General features: G+C 41.3%; 1 protein-coding gene across 4 annotated transcripts in view; it reads right to left on the bottom strand.

The window, feature by feature from the left end:
* Positions 1-25,710, bottom strand: part of SPEG (striated muscle enriched protein kinase) — a 347,211-nt gene that overhangs the window by 175,242 nt on the left and 146,259 nt on the right. For 2 of the 4 annotated variants that reach the window (XM_073647350.1, XM_073647347.1), the window contains exons 2-4: positions 14,075-14,164; positions 10,488-10,800; positions 5,744-7,185 (exon numbers count right to left, since the gene is read on the bottom strand). In XM_073647350.1, coding sequence (XP_073503451.1) covers positions 5,744-7,185; positions 10,488-10,800; positions 14,075-14,164 — 1,845 coding nt within the window. Of the gene's footprint in view, positions 1-5,743; positions 7,186-10,487; positions 10,801-14,074; positions 14,165-16,669; positions 16,700-20,908; positions 20,952-23,905; positions 23,945-25,710 lie in introns of all 4 variants that reach the window. The other 2 variants (XM_073647349.1, XM_073647348.1) reach the window with 2 other exon arrangements.

The following is a 25,710-nucleotide window of genomic DNA, read 5'->3' as shown; positions in this document are numbered from 1 at the left end:
GATTTACTTGAGAGCACACCTGAAACACACTGCTTCTTTGTGTAGCATCATGGGAAAGTCTAAAGGTATCAGGAAGAGAATTGTGGACTTGCACAAGTCTGGCTCATCCTTGGGTACAATTTCAAGATCCCTGAAGGTGCTTTGCTCATCTGTACAAACAATTATATGCAAGTACAAACAAGATGGGAATGTCCAGCCATCATACCGATCAGGAAGGAGACAGGTTCTGTGTTCCAGAGATGACTGTGCTTTGGTCCGACATTTGCATATTAACCCAAGGACAAAAGCAAAAGACCTTGTGAAGATGATGCCAGAAGCTGGTAAGATTGTGTCAATATTCACAGTGAAACGAGTACTGTATCAACATGGGCTGAAAGGAAGAAGCCATTACTCAGAAAGAAGCATAAAAAAGCAAGATTAATGTAGGCAAATGCATACAGGAACAAAGACCTTAATTTCTAGAGACATGTCCTGTGGTCTGATGAAACTAAAATTTTACTTTTTGAGCATAATGACCATCGTTACGTTTGGAGGAAAAAGGGAGAAGCTTGGAAGCCTAAAAACACCATCCCAACTGTGAAACATGGGGGTGTCAGCATCATTTTGTGGGGTTGTTTTGCTGCAGGAGGGACTAGTGCACTTCACAAAATAGATGGCATCATGAGAAAAGAAGATTATGTGGCAATATTGAAGCAGCATCTCAAGACATCAGCCATGAAGTTAAAGCTTGGGCGGAAATGGGTCTTCCAAATGGTCAATTACTCGAAGCATTCTGGCAAAATGGTAACAAAGTGGCTTAAGGATAACAAAGTCAATGTTTTGGAGTGGCCATCACAAAGCCCTGATCTCAATCCTATTGAAAATTTATGGGCAAAGCTGAAAAGGCTGCGAGCAAGACGACCTACAAACCTGGATCAGTTACACCAGTTTTGTCAGGAGCAATCGGCCCAAATTCCGACCAACTATTTTGAGAAGCTGTGGAAGGAGATCCCAAAAGTCTGACCCAAGTCATTCAGTTTAAGGGTAATGGTACCAAATACTAATGAAATGTATGGAAACTTTTGACTTTGCAGTAAGAAATAAAAAATGCCTTAAAACATTCTCTCTGTCTCATTATTCTGGCATTTGGCAAATATTAAAAATGATGGTATAATCCTAATTGTCCTAAAACGGGAAAGGTTTATTCTGATTTAATGTCAGATATTGAGAAAAACATGCAGATGTCTCTTTTTATATAGTGTATGGAAACTTCTGGTTTCAACTGTATGTTGCATTTTACTTTAATATCTGAAGTCTAATGTGCCGAGTTGCGGGTTAAATAGAATACCCGTTAAAATATAACATTTATTAGATCATTTAAAAATAGTAAAAAAAACAACAGAAAAATATATATCAGATAATCACACATTAAATACTAAGGGGAGCGTATGGGAAAAAGACATATAGAAAGTAGCCACAGCAAATCAAACCCTTAAGAGGTAGATAGCATCATTCGGGTAGGGATACCTATCAGAGATCAATTAGGGTGAATTAGATTATCAATATGTCCTCTTGGCTAGGGCTAATGAAAACCCCTCTTTATATTTATTTTTATCATTAATCACGTCTATTGTTGTGGCACTATATGCACATTATCAAGGCTGAAATAATTTGTTTATGCCCCGCTATTTATGCTGAGCTTATGGAAATTGAAAAATTATTTTTGTGATACTATCTACCTCTTAAGGGTTTGATTTGCTGTGGCTATCTACTGTCTGGGATATTGTCTCTAATGCACTAAGGTTTTTCGGATTTGGGTCCCATTGTGGTTCTGCTTTGACTGATTTGCCTCTGTCCTTTGGGGGCAGCAGAGATTGATCTGAGCTTGGTTGGCACTGAGTATTTAATTGACTGTGCCCCAGATGAGGGATCAATAGGGTATTCCAGGGACAGTCGTCGGTGAGTGGGGGCGCCACATTGCGTCCAAGCTAGGGTGCCAACCTCCGCAGTGAGGCTGTGCGCCCACTATGCGTTTTTCAAGCGTTTTTGCCGCGGATTTTCCGCAGCGAAAATGCTTAAAAAACGCTTGGTAATACGTGCCCCATGGTCCCCAATGATAATCCGTGCTCTGCACATGCTGCGGAAATTTCCACTGCGGATTATCATTGCAAAAAAATATGCAGCATGTCCATTAATTTTGCGGACACGCGGCGTAATTGCCATCATTGACTTGAATTGAAATGCATATTATCCGTGTCAGTACATTTGCACTTACAGATATTATGCGATTCTATGTGCGGATGGTACCCGAGTCTGGAGAAGAGGAGACTGTCATCCAGACTCGGGTACCATAGTACCTGTAAAAAAAAAGAATTTAAAATAAAAAATAAAGATTATACTTACCGGTCGCGTGACCTCTCACATGACTCAATGACGTCATGGCAGGTCCTTTCACACCACTGCGACCCATACAACATACCGGACGGAGCGGAGAAAACACCGGGGGCCATCGGAAGGTAAGAATAATCTTTATTTTTTACCATTATTATTCTTTTTTTTTTAACTATTACTTGGTCATGCCGGTTGCATGGATTTATATAGGGTGACTAAGTTGTCAAGCACTTTTCCAAGTGATGCTAAAATCGCTTGGAAAAGCGTTTGATAACCCGCATGCGGAAATGCTTGACAAACGCTTCTACCTGGCAGGAAAAACGCATGGAAAATCCGCATGCGTTTTTCCTGCCAGGGAGAAGCGGAAAAAAAATGCAGCATTTCTGCATCGTGGGCACTTAGCCAAAGGATGGGATAACTTTTTAGAGCATAAATAGAGTAAGATAGTAAGCCATACTTTCTATTTGACCTTTTCCCATAAGCTCCCATTAGTATTTGTGCGCTTTTGATCAATCTGATATACAGTTTATTTTTCTGTTTTTTTGACCATTTTTAAATGATCTAATAAATGTTATATTTTAATGGGTATTCTATTTAATAAGCCATCTAATGTGCTGCCAGGAACTAGATAGGATGGAGAACACACATGACACTAGCGCAAGGGAAGCATCTAAAGTTCTGTTTTACTTTAATCTCTAAAATCTATCGTGCTGCAGTTAACAAGATAAATAGGATAAAACACATGACATTATCATGGCAGAGGGGAAGCATATAAATGGTGTCATGTTCCGTTTTGTTTTCATCTCTAATGTTTATTGTGTTGTAGAGAACTAGAAAATTAAGGCAACACAGATGACAGCACTGAGAGGAAAGCATAGTAGGGGCATCATGTTCTGTTTTGTTTAAACCACTAAAGTCTAGTGTGCTGCGGGAAACTAGATAGGCAGGGGAACGCACAAGACAGTAGCAGAGGGGTATCACATACATATGAATGGCATCATGTTCTGCTTTAATCTCTAATGTCTATTGTACTGCAGTTAACTTGATAGGCAGGATAACACTCATGACAGAAGCGTAGAAGAGGGGAAACATACACATGTGGTCAAAATTGTTGGTACTCCTCGTTTAATGAAAGAAAAACCCACAATAGTCACAGAAATAACTTGAATCTGACAAAAGTAATAATAAATTAAAAATCTGTGAAAATTAACAAATAAAAGTCAGACATTGCTTTTCTGCTTCCACAAAATTAAAAAAAAAATTAAACTCATGAAATAGGCCTGGACAGAAATGATAGTAACCCCTGAAAATAATGTGACAAACGGGACATGTGAAATCAAGTTGTGTCCCCTAATTAGCATCACAAGTGTCTACAATCTTGTAATCAGTCAGTGGGCCTGTATATAGGGCTACAGATACTCACTGTGCTGTTTGGGGACATGGTGTGTACCACACTCAACATGGACCAGAGGAAGCAAAGGGAAGAGTTGTCTCAGGAGATTAGAAAGAAAATTATAGACAAGCATGTTAAAGGTAAAGGTTATAAGACCATCTCCAAGCAGCTTGATGTTCCTGTGACTACAGTTGCACATATTATTCAGAAATGTAAGATCCACGGGACTGTAGCCAGCCTCCCTGGACGTGGCCGCCGGAGGAAAATTGATGACAAATCAAAGAGACGGATAATACAAATGGTAACAAAAGAGCCCAGGATAACTTCTAAAGAGATTAAAGGTGAACTTCAAGCTCAAGGAACATCAGTGTCAGATCACACGATCCGTCGTTGTTTGATCCAAAGTGGACTTCATTGGAGACGACCAAGGAGAACACCATTGGTGAAAAAAAATCATAAAAAAGCCAGACTGGAATTTGCCAAACTACATTTTGACAAGACACAAAGCTTCTGGGAGAATGTCCTATGGACAGATGAGGCAACAATGGAAGTTTTTGGAAAAGCACATCAGCTCTATGTTCACAGATGGAAAAATGAAGCATATCAAGAAAAGAACATTGTCCCTACTGTGAAACATGGAGGAGGCTTTGTTATGTTCTGGGGCTGCTTGGCTGCATCTGGCACAGGGTGTCTTGAATCTGTGCAGGGTACAATGAAATCTCAAGACTATCAAGGGATTCTAGAGAGAAATGTGCTGCCCAGTGTCAGAAAGCTTGGTCTCAGACGCAGGTCATGGGTGTTGTAACAGGATAATGACCCAAAACACACAGCTAAAAACACCCAGGAATGGCTAAGAGGAAAACATTGGACTATTCTAAAGTGGCTTCTATGAGCCCTGACCTAAATTCTATTGAGCATCTTTGGAAAGAGCTGAAACATGCCGTCTGGAAAAGGCAACCATCAACCACGAGACAACTGGATCAGTTTGCTCATGAGGAGTCGGCCAAAATACCTGTCGAGAGGTGCAGAAGTCTCATTGACAGTTACAGGAATCGTTTGATTGCAGTGATTGCCTCAAAAGGTCGTTCAACAAAATATTAAGTTAAGAAGAACGATTTTTGTCCTGGCCGATTTCATGACTTTAATTTTTTTTTAAATTCTGTGGAAGCAGAGAAGCAATGTCTGACTTTCATTTGTTCATTTTCATAGATTTTTAATTTATTATTACTTTTGTCAGATTCAAGTTATTTCTGTGACCATTGTGTGTTTTTCTTTCATTAAACGAGGGGTACCAACAATTTTGACCACGTGTGTATAATGACTTGTAATGACTTGTTTTAATCTCTAATGTCTATTGCGCTGTGGCAAACTAGATAGGAAAGGTAACACACATGAGAGTAACATAGGAAAGCATTTGAGAGGCTTTATGTTCTGTTTTGTTAGAGCTCTAAAGTCTACTGTGCTGCTGGGAACTTAATAGGCAAGGGAACACACATGACAGTAGCAGAGGGGAAGCATCATCTTGTTTTCTTTATTCTGCAAAGTCTATTTTGCTGCGTGAAACTAGATGGCTGGAGAACACACACTACAGTAGCAGAAAGGAAGCATATAAGGGGTATTATGTTCTGTTTTATTGTAATCTCTATTGTATTTTCTATTGTGCTGCAGTTAACTTGATAGGCAGGGAAACACACATGACATTAGCAGAGGGTAAGCATGTAAGGTTCATTTTGTTTTTGTTTTGTCGTCTTCACTAAATTCTATTATACTGCCAATAACTAGACAGGTAGGGGGGCACATAAATGAAAAAAGTAGGGGAGGGGGGGTAAGAAGCTGGGGTTAAATTATTTCAAAATTTAGCAGACTTGACTTTCCCTAGCGTGGCAAAGCTGGATGACAAATTCAGTAATGGCAGCTACATTGGCTGTCCCTTTGTTTTGTACAAGCACATACAGTAGATCCATTCCTATTATAGCATACCTAGTTCTGGTGACATAACTCTGTGCCGCCGGCTCTTCCCTTTGCTTTTGGTGGTTTTGTTGGATTTTCCACTGGTATGAGCTTCACTGTGCTTTTTGACTTGCCCCCCTCCCTTTCCCGGTAGCCATTGACTTCTGTGGGTGGGACCCGCTGGTGTAGCCCATGGGAGGTATCTGGTTTCTCCTCTTGTTTCTCCACCCGTTGTCCCCTTTTCCCGCCCTATCCCTCTCTGTGCTATTTCCAGTGCTGGTGGGGCTTGTGTGCTGGTTGGCGGTGGCTCACTTCCATAATCAGGGACCCTCTTTATGTGAGACTCTGTGACCTCCTGCTTAGGGGATGGTGCTTTAGAGATAGCAGGTTTCGGAGCACTGGCATTGGTTTTAGAAAGTGGGTGGGATGTAAGTCGTGTATCTGATTGCTTGACCACTTGATGATGGATGATAGAACCATTTGAGGATTTCTCTGGTACTGGAGCAGATTGTCCTTTGACTCCACCATGAGGTGCTTTATCTTGGGGTATTTGGTTGACTGTGGCAGAGCTCCTGACTAAGGGTTTTCGGGCAGTGGCCGCATTTGCTGGCTTTTGTTCCTGAATTTCGGGTGCCTTAGAGTCTTTGGACACTTGTGTTGGAGAAGGATCCAAAGGAGCAAGATGGCTACTTGGGGTTATTTGAGGAGAAGGTGATCTTCGAGATAGATCTTGAGATGAACGGATAAGTTGCTGCTGGGAAACAGTTCTTTTAATGCGGGAAAGTTCTTGGGAAAATCGCGCCTCAATATCACTTACGCGGCCTGAGAAGGCGCTTCTATCATCAAGTGAAGCTGTCTTATACCTCAATGAAGGACATCTCAAGGTATATCCTCCCACCTCTGATCTCACTCCATCTCTTAGGTCATCCCTTAGCTCTTCAGTTGAGGACTCCAAGCCACTAACCAGTCCATCTGCCCCAGGCTGGTCAAATGACCTGGTCTTACGGAGTGGTAGCCAGGACTGCACAGGAAAAGGGCTGTCCGTCTGATCCAAGCTTTTCCTTCTCTCTTCAAGACAACGCAATTTTTCAAAAATTTTAGATCCTGAGCGGACCAACTTTGGAGAAGCGCGTAAAATGGACACTCGCCCTGATGATTCACTCAATGGTGTAACAGGGCGAGACTCCTGGCCACTGACCTGAGAGCCAGCTGAGGACTTTGGCCTTTTAACCTTCTCTTCAAACTCTTCAACTACTGTGTCCTGGTATTGGGAAGGCATAAGGGTTTTCTTTCTAGGAGTAAGAGGTGTTGATGGGCCACGACCGCTAGGCATAGGATTGGCAACAGGCCATTGCCCAAGGCGGGGAGATGGAGGAGGTAGAACTGGAGGTCTTGGATTCTGAAGAGGCCGAGGAGAATCTGGCATGGCTCCATTAATACTACCCCTCCGTAGTCCACCTTCCGGTAGAAAGCTGTGAAAGACAGTGAAATGTGAGTTAACATGACTTTGGTGTTCAATGCCCTTTATATCTGAGCACTGATAATAGCTTGCATGGAGTTGTGCGACACTTTTTCACCAAATCCTTAGATTATTACCCTGGCAGCCTAGAGAAACTGTGACCCATGCGTGTATTCCATAGATTCAGATCACAGTTACATTCTGATTTATCCTCCAGAGCAGCACTCACTATTCTGCTGGTGCAATCACTGTGTACATACATTACATTACTGATCCTGTACTGATCCTGAGTTACAGCCTGTATTATACTCCAGAGCTGCACTCATTATTCTGCTGGTGCAGTCACTGTGTACATACATTACATTACTGATCCTGAGTTACATCCTGTATTATACTCCAGAGCTGCACTCATTATTCTGCTGGTGCAGTCACTGTGTACATACATTACATTACTGATCCTGAGTTACATCCTGTATTATACTCCAGAGCTGCACTCACTATTCTGCTGGTGCAATCACTGTGTACATACATTACATTACTGATCCTGTACTGATCCTGAGTTATATCATGTACTATACTCCAGAGCTGCATTCACTATTCTGCTGGTGCAGTCACTGCGTACATACATTACATTACTGATCCTGTACTGATCCTGAGTTACCTCCTGTATTATACTCCAGAGCTGCACTCACTATTCTGCTGGTGCAGTCACTGTGTACATACATTACATTACTGATCCTGAGTTACATCCTGTATTATACTCCAGAGCGGCACTCACTATTCTGCTGGTGCAGTCACTGTGTACATACATTACATTACTGATCCTGAGTTACATCCTGTATTATACTCCAGAGCTGCACTCACTATTCTGCTGGTGCAGTCACGGTGTACATACATTACATTACTGATCATGTACTGATCCTGAGTTACCTTCTGTATTATACTCCAGAGCTGCACTCTCTATTCCGCAGACTAAAATCTCCCATAATTCCTTACATCTTTAGTGTCTGCTGGGTGTTTTCAGCTTCCACTGATAAAAGTGTTGTTTTTTTATGTGAGACACTAAATAGTTAGACTAAAAGTGGCCATACATGAGACAATTTGCTCCTGGTCTAACCAGTGCAGTGATAGATAATATTTTTAGTATATTGCAAGATATAGATGCAATATCTGGAATTCTAATTTTCCTTTGCCAAGAACTATTTAGAGGAAATTCTTTCATCTTACTCATCTCATGGAGCCCTTCATAGTTTCACACCAGCTCATCTCTCTCCAAGGGCCACATAGGGGCATCACTGGCACATTCTATATTGAGCTTTGACTGATAAAATATACAATTAATATGAAAATAAAACATTGTGGTTATGAAGAATGATGAAAAAATGCAAAGGTAGAAAAGGGAAAAAAGAACCAAAACCTGCAGGTGGGAGGGAGAACAGGTCAGCCTGGGAGAACAACCGAAATAATAAGATGATGGAGACGTTACAGAACCTCAGGGGACGGCACACCGAGCTTAGTCATCATCCAATGGGCGACTTATTTCACCACAATACTATAAAGGGAACTAAGGAAGGTATACCTGAGAATTACACTGAACACATCTATCACCTACTCACAAGTGGTAGATATCTAGGGGCTGACCACTGGGACCCCCACTGATCGCAAGAACAAGGTCCAAATGTCCTCTGATCAAAATGTAGTGGTCGTGCATGTGTACGACCACCACTTCATTCACATTCTATGGGACTGACAGAGATTCTTAAAGGGGTTGTCCAAAAAAGGTGAATTTCAAACTAAATGTCTCTCTACAGTATTTAATTTAATAATCTAATCACTTCACTAATGAACTTCAGTTATAAACTTTTTTTTTTCTTTTTTTACTGCCGACGAGGTTTCGTTTGAGTATTCCACCATGCACTTGCGACGCTCAAACGTGATGTCATCAGGGGATGGGAGCTGCAGTTACCAAAATGGAATCCAGCGTCATCAGTGGCGTCCTTTTCATGGGCTGAGCCAGTTCCTGCTCTACTGAGCATGTGCCGGTTGTCAATTCTGACACATGCTCAGTATGCGCTCACTGCACTGTATTCCTTTTGAAATGTGCACTGACATTGTGCTCCCTCGCTGCCAGTGTGCATTGTCAAGGAGAGAACGCGGCAAGCAGGGAGAACAGAGATCAGCCCCCAAAAGAGACATCACTGATGACGTCCCATTTTAAAAGGGGAAAATGCATGAATAATGCAGCAAAAAATGCAATAATTGGAGCAAATTGCTAATGCATATTTCAGGTCAGACACCCGGACAAAATAACACTGCAGAATAAACGCAGCGATTTTTGTAAATGGGAGCAAGACTTTAAGAAGTTTTTTTTTGTAACATCTAAATCCATGTGAATAAAAAAATGTTCTACAACTTTCTACCATACTTTGTCCCCAATTCGTCAAGACTGGCATCTTCTTGCACACCAGTCTTGATGAAGAGTTCGCTCGTGTAATATCTGTCAAATACATTTAAAAGGCATGAATGATCTTAATTATATTTTTTTATATATAAATAAATTTAAATATAATTTGGCTTATATTTCATCTGGCATGCACCCGAGTAAGAAAGTTTTCATAAGTTTCACTTAATTAAAAAAAAAAATGGTGGAACTGCCATAAAAAAAAACAACAGAAAACTCATTGCATGTTTGTGCAACTGAAAAAATGTTGGACTTTGCAAGCAGTTTTATACAAAAAAAAATGCATGATGAAACGGCCCGGAAGGGTAGAAAGTTGTTGAACTTCTTATTTCTACAGTGATTCATTTTATTTACTGTCTGTAAAATGGAAAAACTGCATTTAATTGAGAAGACATCAGATGATAGATACATTGTCTCCCCCACAGCATGGGGGCTCTCATCGGTGAGCCATGCTGCCTCCAGGGCTGCAATCTTTAGGGGCCCCGATGCAATTTACTGCTGCAAATGTAATATACACAACGTAAATGAATGGCGTCCAATATGACAGAAATTGAGAAATTGATGGGTAATAACCTTATAAAGGAGCCGTCCCTAAGGACGGCCGCTTGGAAGGATGGATGATACGTATGGAAAAGATGCGGTAAGAAGATTGATGACTGCCGTGCTGGGTGACATGTACTAAGCTCGCTGGCTCATCAGCCCTTCGGATGAACGTAACAAAAATGAAAAATGTATTCCAAAAATATATATAAAAGAAAAAAAAACGTACAAATTTCAAAATGAAAAATTCAAAAATAGAGGTTCAGCGGAGGATGGTATGTAGCGGGTGATGATGGGCAATCTGAGTTACTTACACCCGAATGGCACATGATCTGCCCCGGTAGAGGCTGAAGGCGCTGCTATACAGGTCGCTGAACCCTGACAGGCTGACCTCTGACCCCCAGATACTGCCGGGGTGGTTGTTGCTGGATGCTGGGATGAGGGGCTCCACTCCCAGGTGGCGAGCGCCTCCCCCCTGACTGAATCCTTGCCTTGTGTTCTTGGAGTCCCTCTCTACTACCGTCTGTTGACTGCCGGACCAGTCTGAGAACTCGTCCGTCTGTGAGAGTCCAGTCAGCGTGCTGGGAGTGGTGTGGAGGGAGCTAGCCAGCAAAGTGTCCGAGTCCCCTAGAGAGGAAAGAGAAAAGAAAAAGGAGTCTGTGAGATGTTAAGTATTTGGGCTTTCTAATATATACTACACCTTATTAATATTATCAAAAACAAATAATCTAAAAACTTGTACAGAAACTTCTCACAGCTCAAGGTTTACTACAATTGTATATATTATACTCCAGAGCTGAACTCACTATTCTGCTGGTGCAATCACTGAGTACATACATTACATTACTGATCCTGTACTGATCCTGAGTTACATCCTGTATTATACTCTAGAGCTGCACTCATTATTCCGCAGGTGCAGTCATTGTGCACATACATTACATTACTGATCCTGAGTTACATCCTGTATTATACTCCAGAGCTGCACTCACTATTCTGCTGTTGCAGTCACTGTGTACATACATTACATTACTGATCCTGAGTTACCTCCTGTATTATACTCCAGAGCTGCACTCACTATTCTGCTGGTGCAGTCACTGTGTACATACACTACATTACTGATCCTGAGTTACATCCTGTATTATACTCCAGAGCTGCACTCACTATTCTGCTGGTGCGGTCACTGTGTACATACATTACATTACTGATCCTGTACTGATCCTGAGTTACATCCTGTATTATACTCTAGAGCTGCACTCACTATTCTGCTGGTGCAGTCACTGTGTACATACATTACTGATCTTGTACTGATCCTGAGTTACATCCTGTATTATACTCCAGAGCTGTACTCACTATTCTGCTGGTGCAGTCACTGTGTACATACATTACATTACTGATCCTGAGTTACCTCCTGTATTATACTCCAGAGCTGCACTCACTATTCTGCTGGTGCAGTCACTGTGTACATACACTACATTACTGATCCTGAGTTACATCCTGTATTATACTCCAGAGCTGCACTCACTATTCTGCTGGTGCAGTCACTGTGTACATACATTACATTACTGATCCTGTACTGATCCTGAGTTACATCCTGTATTATACTCTAGAGTTGCACTCACTATTCTGCTGGTGCAGTCACTGTGTACATACATTACATTACTGATCTTGTACTGATCCTGAGTTACATCCTGTATTATACTCCAGAGCTGTACTCACTATTCTGCTGGTGCAGTCACTGTGTACATACATTACATTACTGATCCTGAGTTATCTCCTGTATTATACTCCAGAGCTGCACTCACTATTCTGCTGATGGAGTCACTGTGTACATACATTACATTACTGATCCTGAGTTACATCCTGTATTATACTCTAGAGCTGCACTCACTATTCTGCTGGTGCAGTCACTGTGTACATACATTACTGATCCTGTACTGATCCTGAGTTACCTCCTGTATTATACTCCAGAGCTGCACTCACTATTCTGCTGGTGCAGTCACTGTGTACATACATTACATTACTGATCCTGAGTTACATCCTGTATTATACTCCAGAGCTGCACTCACTATTCTGCTGGTGCAGTCACTATGTACATACATTACATTACTGATCCTGAGTTACATCCTGTATTATACTCCAGAGCTGCACTCACTATTCTGCTGGTGCAGTCACTATGTACATACATTACATTACTGATCCTGAGTTACCTCCTGTATTATACTCCAGAGCTGCACTCACTATTCTGCTGGTGCAGTCACTGTGTACATACATTACATTACTGATCCTGAGTTACATCCTGTATTATACTCCAGAGCTGCACTCACTATTTTGCTGGTGCAGTCACTGTGTCCATACATTACATTACTGATCCTGTACTGATCCTGAGTTACATCCTGTATTATACTCCAGAGCTGGACTCACTATTCTGCTGGTGCAGTCACTGTGTACATACATTACATTACTGATCCTGAGTTACATCCTGTATTATACTCCAGAGCTGTATTCACTATTTTGCTGGTGCAGTCACTGTGTACATACATTACATTACTGATCCTGAGTTACATCCTGTATTATACTCCAGAGCTGCACTCACTATTCTGCTGGTGCAGTCACTGTGTCCATACATTACATTACTGATCCTGTACTGATCCTGAGTTACATCCTGTATTATACTCCAGAGCTGCACTCACTGTTCTGCTGTTGGAGTGAATGTGTACAGACATTACATTATGCTCCCTGGGTGCAGGCTGGATACTGTGAGTGCACAGTGTGGTGGGTACTGGTTAGAAGCTCCTTAATAATATTTACTCTGCTCCCGCTGGGGATAAGGGATGATTACAAATGTATTGACTGCACTGCGGTGCACAGATCAGGGCTCTGCTCCACAGCTGCCAGAATATCTGTTTATTTAGTTCAGATCAAAGATATTTCTTCAAAGCATGAATGTGTGATACTGTAACTCAGCCGTCATCAGCTGCGCAGCAGAGCTTGTACCCAGCGGCTGTAGCTAATAGTACTGTATATAGGGGCACTTACGGTATATGCAGCAAGTCATTCAACCCTTCAGCATTTTCAACTAAGTTCCTGACGTTGTTTCTTTATAGAGAACAGACTAAAAAAGTGACAACTGCTTTTCTGCACCAGATATGTGGCACAGAGAAGTTGTCAGATCCCCTCCCCCACTATCAGAGCACATTAATCAGAAGAGGGCAACAACTAGCATATAAAAAAGTTTCTCCCAGAATAGAGAATATACAAACAACTTGACACATATTTAATATTCCTCTAGTAGAAGAGGTGAAAGAAAACTCTCGTCCTCTTCCGTTTAACCCTTTGTACGCTACATCTCATACTGATGATCACAATGTGACTACGAATGGGAACCTCCTTTGTCACAATTGTAAGGGTGGAAAGTGTAACAATTGCTGACCATCACCCTTAAAAGGACCCTACAGCTAGTAAAGAGGTAAAAATTTACCCTCAGACCCTATTTTAGATTTAAATATTTATTTTTATTGGTTGGAGCTGTGCCTGTACAGACATAAGGTGCTATAATAACATTTTGCATGTCCCTGGCCACCACTAGGGGGAGCTTACTGTATATACACATTGACCTTAGTAACAACACTGTATGCACAGAGCTCCCCCCAGTGGTGGCTTCAGCAAGAAATGTATTCCATAACTCTATGCAGTGGATTTGTAGTTCTATATTAGATACATGGAATTATAAAGATATATTAAGAAATGAATCAGTGAAGAATTTAGCACCAAAAAAAAATAAATGAAAAAATGGGGACTCAATTTAGTAAGAGATTGATCTTAAAATCTGAATAATAAGTACTTTCCCTCTTGAATTCACCTCTGAATGCAGTTATATGAGGTCTGGCATGGTAGGTCTTACCTGAGGGTGTTCCCAGAGGTGTGTTGTTTGGGGCTCGTATTGTACGTTGTAGCTGGGGTCCTCCAGTGTCCTCTTCGCCCGGCTCAGAGTCTGCATGAAGAAGAGAAACACTAATAAATTTTGGATTAAGGACACTCTGTATAAGTGGATCCACCTTGTTTCACTACTCCATATATATCATGTATTAATGCATTATGCATTAATATTTATTTGCTGGTCTAATTCACCTCGAAACCCAAATTTTATAGTACCACCCCTCTCTGACATAGGCATCTACTAAAGTTGGCCATCAGTTTTTTTCATCTTTTAATGAAATGTTATATCATTTTTCCAATATACCTTCTAATGGTTTCTGTCCTTTTAAGTCACTCATGTTTATATGAGGAATAACACAATTTCCGGACATCATATGACTTATAGCTGCCATTTTTATCCAGTTTTCCCACCGGCAAGCTCTCTCTCTCATTTTCAGCAACCTATGAGCTACCGAGTGGAAAGTAGCTGATATGATGTCTCCTATATGCGGCACACACAGACTTGAGGGATTCCAGTGCTCTTGTCTCTATGTAGCACATGTTCAGAAGCAGCAGCAGCATGGAGGATATTTTATAGCAGTACTGAGCAGTGTAGCTGTGAATCCAGCTCTAAAGGTGAAGCAAATACTTACTAGGATTCAGCAACAGCATGTAAAACATTACATAGAGGTACTGAGCAGTGTAGCTGTGAATCCAGCTCTAAAGGTGAAGCAAATACTTACTAGGATTCAGCAACAGCATGTAAAACATTACATAGAGGTACTGAGCAGTGTAGCTGTGAATCCAGCTCTAAAGGTGAAGCAAATACTTACTAGGATTCAGCAACAGCATGTAAAACATTACATAGAGGTACTGAGCAGTGTAGCTGTGAATCCAGCTCTAAGGTGAAGCAAATACTTACTAGGATTCAGCAACAGCATGTAAAACATTACATAGAGGTACTGAGCAGTGTAACTATGAATCCAGCTCTAAAGGTGAAGCAAATACTTACTAGGATTCAGCAACAGCATGTAAAACATTACATAGAGGTACTGAGCAGTGTAGCTGTGAATCCAGCTCTAAGGTGAAGCAAATACTTACTAGGATTCAGCAACAGCATGTAAAACATTACATAGAGGTACTGAGCAGTGTAACTATGAATCCAGCTCTAGGGTGAAACAAATACTTACTAGGATTCAGCAACAGCATGTAAAACATTACATAGAGGTACTGAGCAGTGTAACTATGAATCCAGCTCTAGGGTGAAACAAATACTTACTAGGATTCAGCAAAAGCATGTAAAACATTATATAGAGGTACTGAGCAGTGAAGTTGTGAATCCAGCTCTGAAGTGAGATAAAATACTTACTAGAAAGAGGCAGCATGGAGGAGATTATACATCAATACTGAGGAGTGCAACTGTGAATCCAGCACTAGGATAAGATGTACACTCACTAGAAAGTAGTACCAAAGTCCATGTGTGTTTTTGTCTTTCACTTTGCTCCTTCTCTTAACTCTTTCCCCTCCCATCTCCATAATTTTTAATGGGCAGTTGTGATCTCATTCCTCAATGAGTTGGAAGTTCATTTTGTTTTAGCAATTTTTCAATTCAAGATGCCGGTTGGAGGAGAATTGGATCATAAGTGAAGAGAGAAGCAGATTACTCCGATAAGATATATTACAAAGCTTCTTATATTCGCTTGTACGACTGATTTATGCAAAGTTTGTTGATCATTCCAGATCTTTGCTTTCTGTCATACAACGAACGCCTTTATTGTTTATTCCTAGTAGTTAAAATTCATCTCCATATGATCTCTATCATTTTATAAACAATGCAGGCCTCAATATAAGCCATTCGAAATGAGCAAATAGTTTGGCTGCAAATCAAATTCATATCAGATTTTTAGAAATTTTCTGAAACAGCGAATTCAAACAATTTGAAATTCCCTTGATGCTGCCGCCATTTTACAAAATTGCAAAAGATTGCATCAACCAAAGAGAGATTACAAAGAGAGAACGGCTGGGCAGGTCTTCCAATAATAAATTACAGCTATCACATCACATGGTATACCACAACCAATCAGGGAAGATGGTCATAGCCTGTATAAAAGCCAAGGCAGGGAAAGCAGCAGCCATATTGTTGTGAATCTGGATAGTGAGAGGACATCACAGCTCACAGCTTATCCATAAGGAGAAAAAGCCATAAAATACTGAAGAATCTGTACTGATCGTGTGTGACAGCACAGTTGTGAAGGAGATTAGTGTGTGAGGAAAAGGGAATAGCATCATATTCATTTTTTAGGGCAATTAGAAGCTTTGGAGCACTTTTTTTTGCCATAAATCGAATTTTGCTATTAGAAAGATTTGAACTTCTAAAAATTTGCTCATCTCTATAAGCATTTGCTAAGAATATTAATCATATATACACATGAAGTCCTTTAAGGGTCGCATCCACTATAGCTATAACCATACACTGCCGTATGTATCATTGTTAATGAATTTCATCATTTGTAGCAAAAAAATAAGACATACAAGATTGTGGTTGATTTTAATATGCAGAATTGTGAGTTACTTGTCTTACCATAGCTGTGTTTCCTGCAGGAGCGGAATACTTCGCTTCCGTAGGGGCAGCGAGAGAAAAAGATATATCACAAACTGTTAATAACAGCCCAGGTAGTTCAAGCATGCAAGTCCATGCAATGACATTCATGCAAGCTACACTTCTACCTGTCAACACTAGAGGCCGCTGCAACACTAATCTATCGATGAGCTGCAGTTCCTTAGTGTCGACCTCTAGAGGTCACCAGCAAATAGTACAGCACTAGTGGATATTTTCCCCACAAAATTAGGACATTTATGTCATGTGTCATTCTGGAGGGTACTGGTATCTTTATTTTGAATGCATCTGTATCTAGTCTTGATTTATGGGTAATAATTTAACTTCAGACCCTTCTGGTCCCACTGTTTGTTTTTGCCTTCGTTCTTGGACTATGGTGGCTTTTCCCAAATTCATATAGACCATGGAGAGACTATAAGACACATGGCATGAGATGTATGGGACTGCGAAGGTGAATATTGTACAAACAGATATATTAAGAGCCATGACATCATTGTGCAGCTATGATGATGTCATCACACCTTAGTCTAGCTACCAGGTCTTATTTACCAGGGTGGTCTGAGGGTTTTAGGTTCATTGGCTTCCTGGACCTGTTAGTGGGGCCTCGCTGGATCTCTTTATAGAGTAGACAAGCCAATGCCAAGGGATCAGTGATCAGTGGAGAAAGCAGGCAGTGAGTGTTCAATTTCCCTGCAGTGCCTCCGTAGGAGAAATAAAGTATTACATCTTTTTCAATTCAATGTAAATGAGCTGTCTGGGTAATGCATGGCCCCCGATGGATCCTCCAGACAGTACTAGGTGTTCTCCATTCCGAATATGGGTCCCCTCTTTAAGACGGCCCCCTGATTAAACTCTATGTGCAAAGGATCCTGGTTCATGATTAGATATTTCACATTATTTCTAAGTATTTAGATGAGATAAGAGACTCATTGTACCCAAGTCAGGCACAGGTTATCACGAGCATTCGTGGACTTATTTTACATTTTTCTTAATGCTTTGGTAAAAATCAGGACAATGCGCAAAATTAACAAAATCTGAAGAAATAAAATATATGTAGGGTAACAAATAATGAGAAACAAAATGATCTAAAGGAAAATATTCACAAATATATGAGTGTCTATGGCTCCTACAACATGCAGGGGTGGCGTATGCTCATAGATATCCGTGCTTGGCAGGGTATACGGTTAATGATGGGGGTGACGTCAGGCTCGGGTGGTATTGTGCTCGCTCAGATGTATAGAGATGGCGTATGCTCATAGATATCCGTGCTTGGCAGGGTATACGGTTAATGATGGGGGTGACGTCAGGCTCGGGTGGTATTGTGCTCGCTCAGATGTATAGGGATGGCGTATGCTCATAGATATCCGTGCTTGGCAGGGTATACGGTTAATAACGGGGGTGACGTCAGGCTCGGGTGGTATTGTGCTCGCTCAGATGTATAGGGATGGCGTATGCTCATAGATATCCGTGCTTGGCAGGGTATACGGTTAATGATGGGGGTGACGTAAGGCTCGGGTGGTATTGTGCTCGCTCAGATGTATAGGGATGGCGTATGCTCATAGATATCCGTGTTTGGCAGGGTATACGGTTAATAATGGGGGTGACGTCAGGCTCGGGTGGTATTGTGCTCGCTCAGATGTATAGGGATGGCGTATGCTCATAGATATCCGTGCTTGGCAGGGTATACGGTTAATGATGGGGGTGACGTCATGCTCGGGTGATATTGTGCTCGCTCAGATGTATAGGGATGGCGTATGCTCATAGATATCCGTGCTTGGCAGGGTATACGGTTAATGATGGGGGTGACGTAAGGCTCGGGTGGTATTGTGCTCGCTCAGATGTATAGGGATGGCGTATGCTCATAGATATCCGTGCTTGGCAGGGTATACGGTTAATAATGGGGGTGACGTCAGGCTCGGGTGGTATTGTGCTCGCTCAGATGTATAGAGATGGCGTATGCTCATAGATATCCGTGCTTGGCAGGGTATACGGTTAATGATGGGGGTGACGTCAGGCTCGGGTGGTATTGTGCTCGCTCAGATGTATAGGGATGGCGTATGCTCATAGATATCCGTGCTTGGCAGGGTATACGGTTAATGATGGGGGTGACGTCATGCTCGGGTGGTATTGTGCTCGCTCAGATGTATAGGGATGGCGTATGCTCATAGATATCCATGCTTGGCAGGGTATACGGTTAATAATGGGGGTGACGTCAGGCTCGGGTGGTATTGTGCTCGCTCAGATGTATAGGGATGGCGTATGCTCATAGATATCCGTGCTTGGCAGGGTATAAGGTTAATGATGGGGGTGACGTCAGGCTCGGGTGGTATAGTCTCAGAGCTCCACATATAAGAGCTACATATAGGGTGCGACAATGAGCGCTCAGGCTGGGTTCACATTAGGACGTCTTTGACATATGCACCGGACATATATGTCAAAAATATCTGCCAGCGTGTGCCATGTGTCCAACTATGTCTGTCTGACTTTCAATGTATACATCCATTTATAAGCATCTGCTTTTTTTTTTTTCTAATGACATATCTTTTTTTAATTCTTTTCTCAACTAGTTTGTAACAGGAAAAAGTATACATTTTATATGTAATACGTCTCCCATTCACAATAATGGAAAAAAAGACCATAAACAATTTTTGTATTCAAAGTGGTCAAATACTTATTTTTTTGTACACCACAATAAAAAACTCCAATACGAAGTAAACCTGACCAAATAGAAACATTTTTTTTAAATTTTCTTGGCCATTGTAGTCTATTGATACGTCAGAATACAGTTTTTTGTAATCCAGGTGTATACGTCCAGTGCAATGCACTGTATAAATGTGACCTAATATACAATAATACAATGTTCTCATCATGTGGCTGGATAAAACTACAACTCCCAGAATGCCCTGACTGCCTACAGCTGAGTACTGAGAGGCACAGTGTGGAAAATTCATGGGTCTGGTCGGGGGGTCTGAACTATGGCATCTGGTCAGGGGTTTACATTATGGTGTCTTGTCTACGGTGTGAATTTTAGACTGTTTCAGGGCTTGAACTTAGGACCCTGATCTTGTATGTGACTTTTAAAGTCTAAAATATGGGTCTAATCATTGGTCTGAACTATAAAGGTCTGGAATCTCAATGTTGGCGCCCAAATTATAGGTCTAGTCAGGTGTTTTAAAAGGAATCTGTCAGCAGGTTTTTGCTAGCCCATCTGAGAACAGTATGATGTAGGGGCAGAGACCCTGATTCCAGCGATTTTTCACTTACTTTACTGGTTGCTGCAGATTTGATAAAATCTCTGTTTTCTCTGCTGTAGATCTAGCAGTTCTCTGAATGCTGAGCTCTGTATAACCCTGCCCACACCACTGATTGGCCGTTTTCTGCCTATGAACAGTGTACACAGGAAGTTGCCAATCAGTTGTGGGGGCGGGGTTAGACCACCTGGCTTCAGGGTTACTAGTCCTCTAGTGATAATCTCCTGATGATAAAACAGTGATTTTATCAAAACTACAGCAAGTAGCCCAGCAACTGACACATCGCTGGAATCAGGGTCTCTGTCTGTACATTATGCTGCTCTCAGATGTACATATTCCCTTTATCATTGGGCTCTGAATTTAGCGGTATGTTCTCATTTCTGAATCATGGGGCCTGTGCTGGGGACCTAATTATAGAGTCTGACCTATTGTCTGAATTTTGGGGGGTTTGAATAAAGGGGTTCAATCTAGGTTCTGAATTATGGGTTTTGGTCAAGGGTCCAAATGATTAAGCTTGGCCTGGGGTCTGAATTATAGCTTCTAGGATTTTAAAACTAGGGGCCTAATGCAGTGTAATCTGGGGTCTGAATTATGGAGTATGGTCTGGAGTCTGAAATTTGGGATCTGGTCTGAGGGTCTGGTTTCTAGAATAATTTTTAGTTCTAATCTAAATTAAAGAGATTATCCAGGCTTAAAAATGTCTAATAATAACTATGTCTATAATCTTGATTGTACGGTTCTTATAGGGCAGGGAGTTTTGACAAACCTCTCCCCATAAGAAGCCACCCCCAACAAACGTCCCACCAGGAGCTGCACCCTCATAAGCCACCACTGCCCCCTATGCATAATACCATATATATATTTGTGAATGTTATAATGAACGCCATTATCCGACATGATACAACAGATGTTGGGGTGCACATCACGATGGGATGATGTTTAAGCAACGCACCATGAGTAAATCGTCCAAAGACCCTCCGGGAGTGTCCTGATTTCTACAGAGGAGAAAGAGAAGCATCTGAATTAACGTCTATGGGGGTAGATTGAACGCCCCCGACAACCTCACAATGACCCCAGACAGATTCTCGCTCATAACCTACAGGTTGATCACAGATTTACATTGCATCAGATGATAACGACTCCTGTAGGAATTCGCGGTCTGTTGTCATGGCAACGGCCGCTGACCCTGTCACTATCAGTAAAGGTCTTTCCATCGCTGTATGATAATGCGGAAAAACAAGGAGAAGTAATGGACCCCCCCCCCCCGTTTCCATATCGCAGTGGGGGGAGCAAAAATCTGCAAGCGCTCCTGTTACTGGCGTTAGTGATGGGATTTTATTGTGCTTGTCATTAGCGGATCTGTATGTTGCTGGGTTGATATCCAGGAGGACATGATCGTTGCAAAGAATGACCATCATGGACATTAACCGAAGAATGCATTGACGTCATATTGGACCGATCCACTTCTAACAAGGGCCCCATAGCCCCTCATCTACACAAGATTTACCCACCATCATTATACATAACACAGGGTTGGCATGAGGACGTTATTACAGATTTTGCATGGTGTTGCGATCTGCTGCTTCCCTTTACAAACCATAGAGTTATGATAAAACTCTGGATCCCTGCAGCCTTAACTTTATTAATGGGACCTGTAGAAACTTTTATGCTGTGAATTCTCTCTATTGGTGGCTGCATAAATCTTAATTCTGAGAGCACCCCTAGTGGTGGCTTTATAAATGTGTATGTAGTGAGCTCCCCCTAGTGGTGGCTTTATAAATGTGTATGTAGTGAGCTCCCCCTAGTGGTGGCTTTATAAATCTGTATGTAGTGAGCTCCCTCTAGTAGTGGCTGTATAAATCTGTATGTAGTGAGCTCCCTCTAGTGGTGGCTGTATAAATCTGTATGTAGTGAGCTCCCCCTAGTGGTGGCTGTATAAATCTGTATGTAGTGAGCTCCCCCTAGTAGTGGCTGTATAAATCTGTATGTAGTGAGCTCCTCCTTGTGGTGGCTTTATAAATCTGTATGTAGTGAGCTCCCCCTAGTGGTGGCTTTATAAATGTGTATGCAGTGAGCTCCCTCTAGTAGTGGCTGTATAAATCTTAATGCTGAGAGCATCCCCTAGTGTTAGCTTTATAAATCTGTATGTAGTGAGCTCCCTCTAGTGATGGCTGTATAATCTGTATGTAGTGAGCTCCCTCTAGTGGTGGCTTTATAAATCTGTATGTAGTGAGCTCCCTCTAGTGGTGGCTTTATAAATCTGTATGTAGTGAGCTCCCTCTAGTAGTGGCTGTATAAATCTGTATGTAGTGAGCTCCCTCTAGTGGTGGCTGTATGAATCTGTATGTAGTGAGCTCCCTCTAGTGGTGGCTGTATAAATCTGTATATAGTGAGCTCCCCCTAGTGGTAGCTGTATAAATCTATATGCAGTAAGCTCCCCCTAGTGGTGGCTGTATAAATCTGTATGTAGTGAGATCCCTCTAGTGATGGCTGTATAAATCTGTATGTAGTGAGCTCCCCCTCGTGGTGGCTACATAATTCTGTATGTCGTGCGCTCCCTCTAATGGTGGCTGTATAAATCTGTATGTAGTGAGCTCCCCCTAGTGGTGGCTACATAATTCTGTATGTCGTGCACTCCCTCTAGTGGTGGCTGTATAAATCTGTATGTAGGGAACTCCTCCTAGTGGTGACTGTATAAATCAGTATGTAGTGAGTTCCCCCTAGTGGTGGCTGTATAAATCTGTATGTAGGGAACTCCTCCTAGTGGTGACTGTATATTTCTGTACATCGTAAGTCCCCCTAGCAGTCGCTGTTTAAATCTGTATGTAGTGAGCTCCCCTAGTGGTGGTTGTATAAATCTGAACGTAGTGAGCTCCCCTAGTGGTGGTTGTATAAATCTGTATGTGGTGAGCTCCTCCTAGTGGTGGTTTTATAAATCTGTATGTAGTGAGCTCCCTCTAGTGGTGTCTTTATTAATCTGGATGTAGTGAACTCCCCCTAGTGGAGACTTTATAAATTAGTAGGTAGTGAGCTCCCCTAGTGGTGAATGTATAAATGTATGCAGTGAGCTCACTCTAGAGGTGGATGCATACATTTTAATCCTGTGAGCTCTTTCTAGTGGTGGCTGTATAAATCAGTATGTAATGAGTTCCCTCTAACAATAACTATATAAATCTGTATATAGAGAGCTCCCCGTAGTGGTGATTGTATAAACCTGCATGCAGCGAGCTACCTCTAAGGGTGGCTGTATAAATCTGTAGGTAGTGAGTTCTCCCTAGTGGTGGCTTTATAAATCTGTATGTAGTGAGCTCCCTCTAGTGGTGGCTGTATAAATCTTTATGTAGTGAGCTCCCTCTAGTGGCGGCTGTATAAATCTGTATGTAGTGAGCTCCCCTAGTGGTGGCTGTATAAATCTGTATGTAGTGAGCTCCCTCTAGTGGTGGCTGTATAAATCTGTATGTAGTGAGCTCCCTCTAGTGGTGCCTGTATAAATCTGTATGTAGTGAGCTCCCCTAGTAGTGGCTGTATAAATCTGTATGTAGTGAGCTCCCCTAGTGGTGGTTTTATAAATCTCTATGTAGTGAGCTCCCTCTAGTGGTGGCTGTATAAATCTGTATGTAATGAGTTCCCTCTAACAATAACTATATAAATCTGTATGTAGTGAGCTCCCCCCTAGTGGTGACTGTATAAACCTGCATGCAGCGAGCTACTTTTAAGGGTGGCTGTATAAATCTGTAGGTAGTGAGTTCTCCCTAGCGATGACTGTTTAGATCTTTATATCCTGAGCTGCCCTAGTAATGTATGTATAAATCCTTATACAATGAGCACTTTAGTGGTGGCTTTATAAATCTGTATGCAATGAGCTCCATCTAGTTGTCGCTGTATAAATGTGTATGCAGTGAGCTCCCCCTAGTGGTGGCTGCTGGCAGCTAGAACTTTATCATTTCACCTTAGGCTTGTGTCCTGGGAAGCAGGGGAGCTCCGAACCCTGTAAAGACATATCAAATATCACCTGTTATTATTAGACATACATTCTACAGTCATCCTAATCAGCTATTTCTAGGAACACTGCCTGACAATTTATAGAATACTGCGTGAAGATCTGCAATATACTGAGCAGATAAGATTTTGTAACAGTAGCTAAATAGATTTGCCTTTCAACACACTGGGAAGACTTTATTTTGACAATTGCAAAAGCTACATTAATAGCTATTTTTCCACTACCATGATAATTGGCCTTTACTTTTGAGAATTGTTTCATTGTCGTTTGGGAAGAGTACTGAAGGAGTTACCTAAGATACAATGGCTGATACTTGAAATGCTGATAATAAATTGTTACTTCATTAGTTTGACTGCTAATACTCCACCTGCTTCTAGACAGGAGGTAGTTAATTCTTTAGCGCCATTGATGGATGCCATTATCAGAATGAGAACAGACTGACCGACAGGTGAATGCAGGTCACTGTGATCTCCTCATGAATCAGCTCGGAGAAGAATGGACTGTGATGTAAATGCTCTATGACCCAGGTCTGTCTGATCCAAGCTGGCAGCCAGCCCGTATTCTCCAGCGAGCGAGCAAATCAAATGATTACCTGGCTGCCTATTAGATCAACCTCCAGCTTAAACATTACAACGTAATTTACAATCATTCTGCCGTCTCGCTGCCATCACTAGTGAGTGTCACCAAGATAAACAAATGTGCAAAAGTAATAACTTATATGGAGAGTATTCACAATCCACTATGATACAACCGTTATACAAAGCAATATTATAGTATACTCTAACAACGAGGGCAGCACTATAGTAGTTATATTCTTGTACATAGGAGCAGTATTATAGTAGTTATATTCTTGTACATACAGCAGTATTATAGTAGTTATATTCCTGTACATAGGAGCAGTATTATAGTAGTTATATTCTTGTACATAGGGGAGAGTATTATAGTAGTTATATTCTTGTACATAGGAGCAGTATTATAGTAGCTATATTCCTGTACATAGGAGCAGTATTATAGTAGTTATATTCTTGTACATAGGGGAGAGTATTATAGTAGTTATATTCTTGTACATAGGAGCAGTATTATAGTAGCTATATTCCTGTACATAAGAGCAGTATTATAGTAGTTATATTCTTGTACATAGGGGAGAGTATTATAGTAGTTATATTCTTGTACATAGGGGGCAGTATTCTAGTAGTTATATTCTTGTACATAGGAGCAGTATTATAGTAGTTATATTCTTGTACACAGGGGGCAGTATTATAGTAGTTATATTCTTGTACATAGGAGCAGTATTATAGTAGTTATATTCTTGTACATAGGAGCAGTATTATAGTAGTTATATTCCTGTACACAGGAGCAGTATTATAGTAGTTACATTCTTGTACATAGGGGGCAGTATTCTAGTAGTTATATTCTTGTACATAGGAGCAGTATTATAGTAGTTATATTCTTGTACATAGGAGCAGTATTATAGTAGTTATATTCTTGTACATAGGGACAGTATTATAGTAGTTATATTCTTGTACATAGGGGGCAGTATTATAGTAGTTATATTCCTGTACATAGGGACAGTATTATAGTAGTTATATTCTTGTACATAGGGGGCAGTATTATAGTAGTTATATTCTTGTACATAGGAGCAGTATTATAGTAGTTATATTCTTGTACTTAGGGGGCAGTATTATAGTAGTTATATTCTTGTACATAGGAGCAGTATTATAGTAGTTATATTCCTGTACATAGGAGCAGTATTA

The sequence above is a fragment of the Phyllobates terribilis genome, unplaced genomic scaffold (assembly GCF_046119375.1).
Source record: "Phyllobates terribilis strain yellow unplaced genomic scaffold, ASM4611937v1 Scaffold_9__5_contigs__length_417890890, whole genome shotgun sequence".
Classification (NCBI taxonomy): domain Eukaryota; kingdom Metazoa; phylum Chordata; class Amphibia; order Anura; family Dendrobatidae; genus Phyllobates; species Phyllobates terribilis.
Note: the sequence above shows the minus strand (reverse complement) of the source record. Positions and strands in the feature narration are given on the sequence as shown.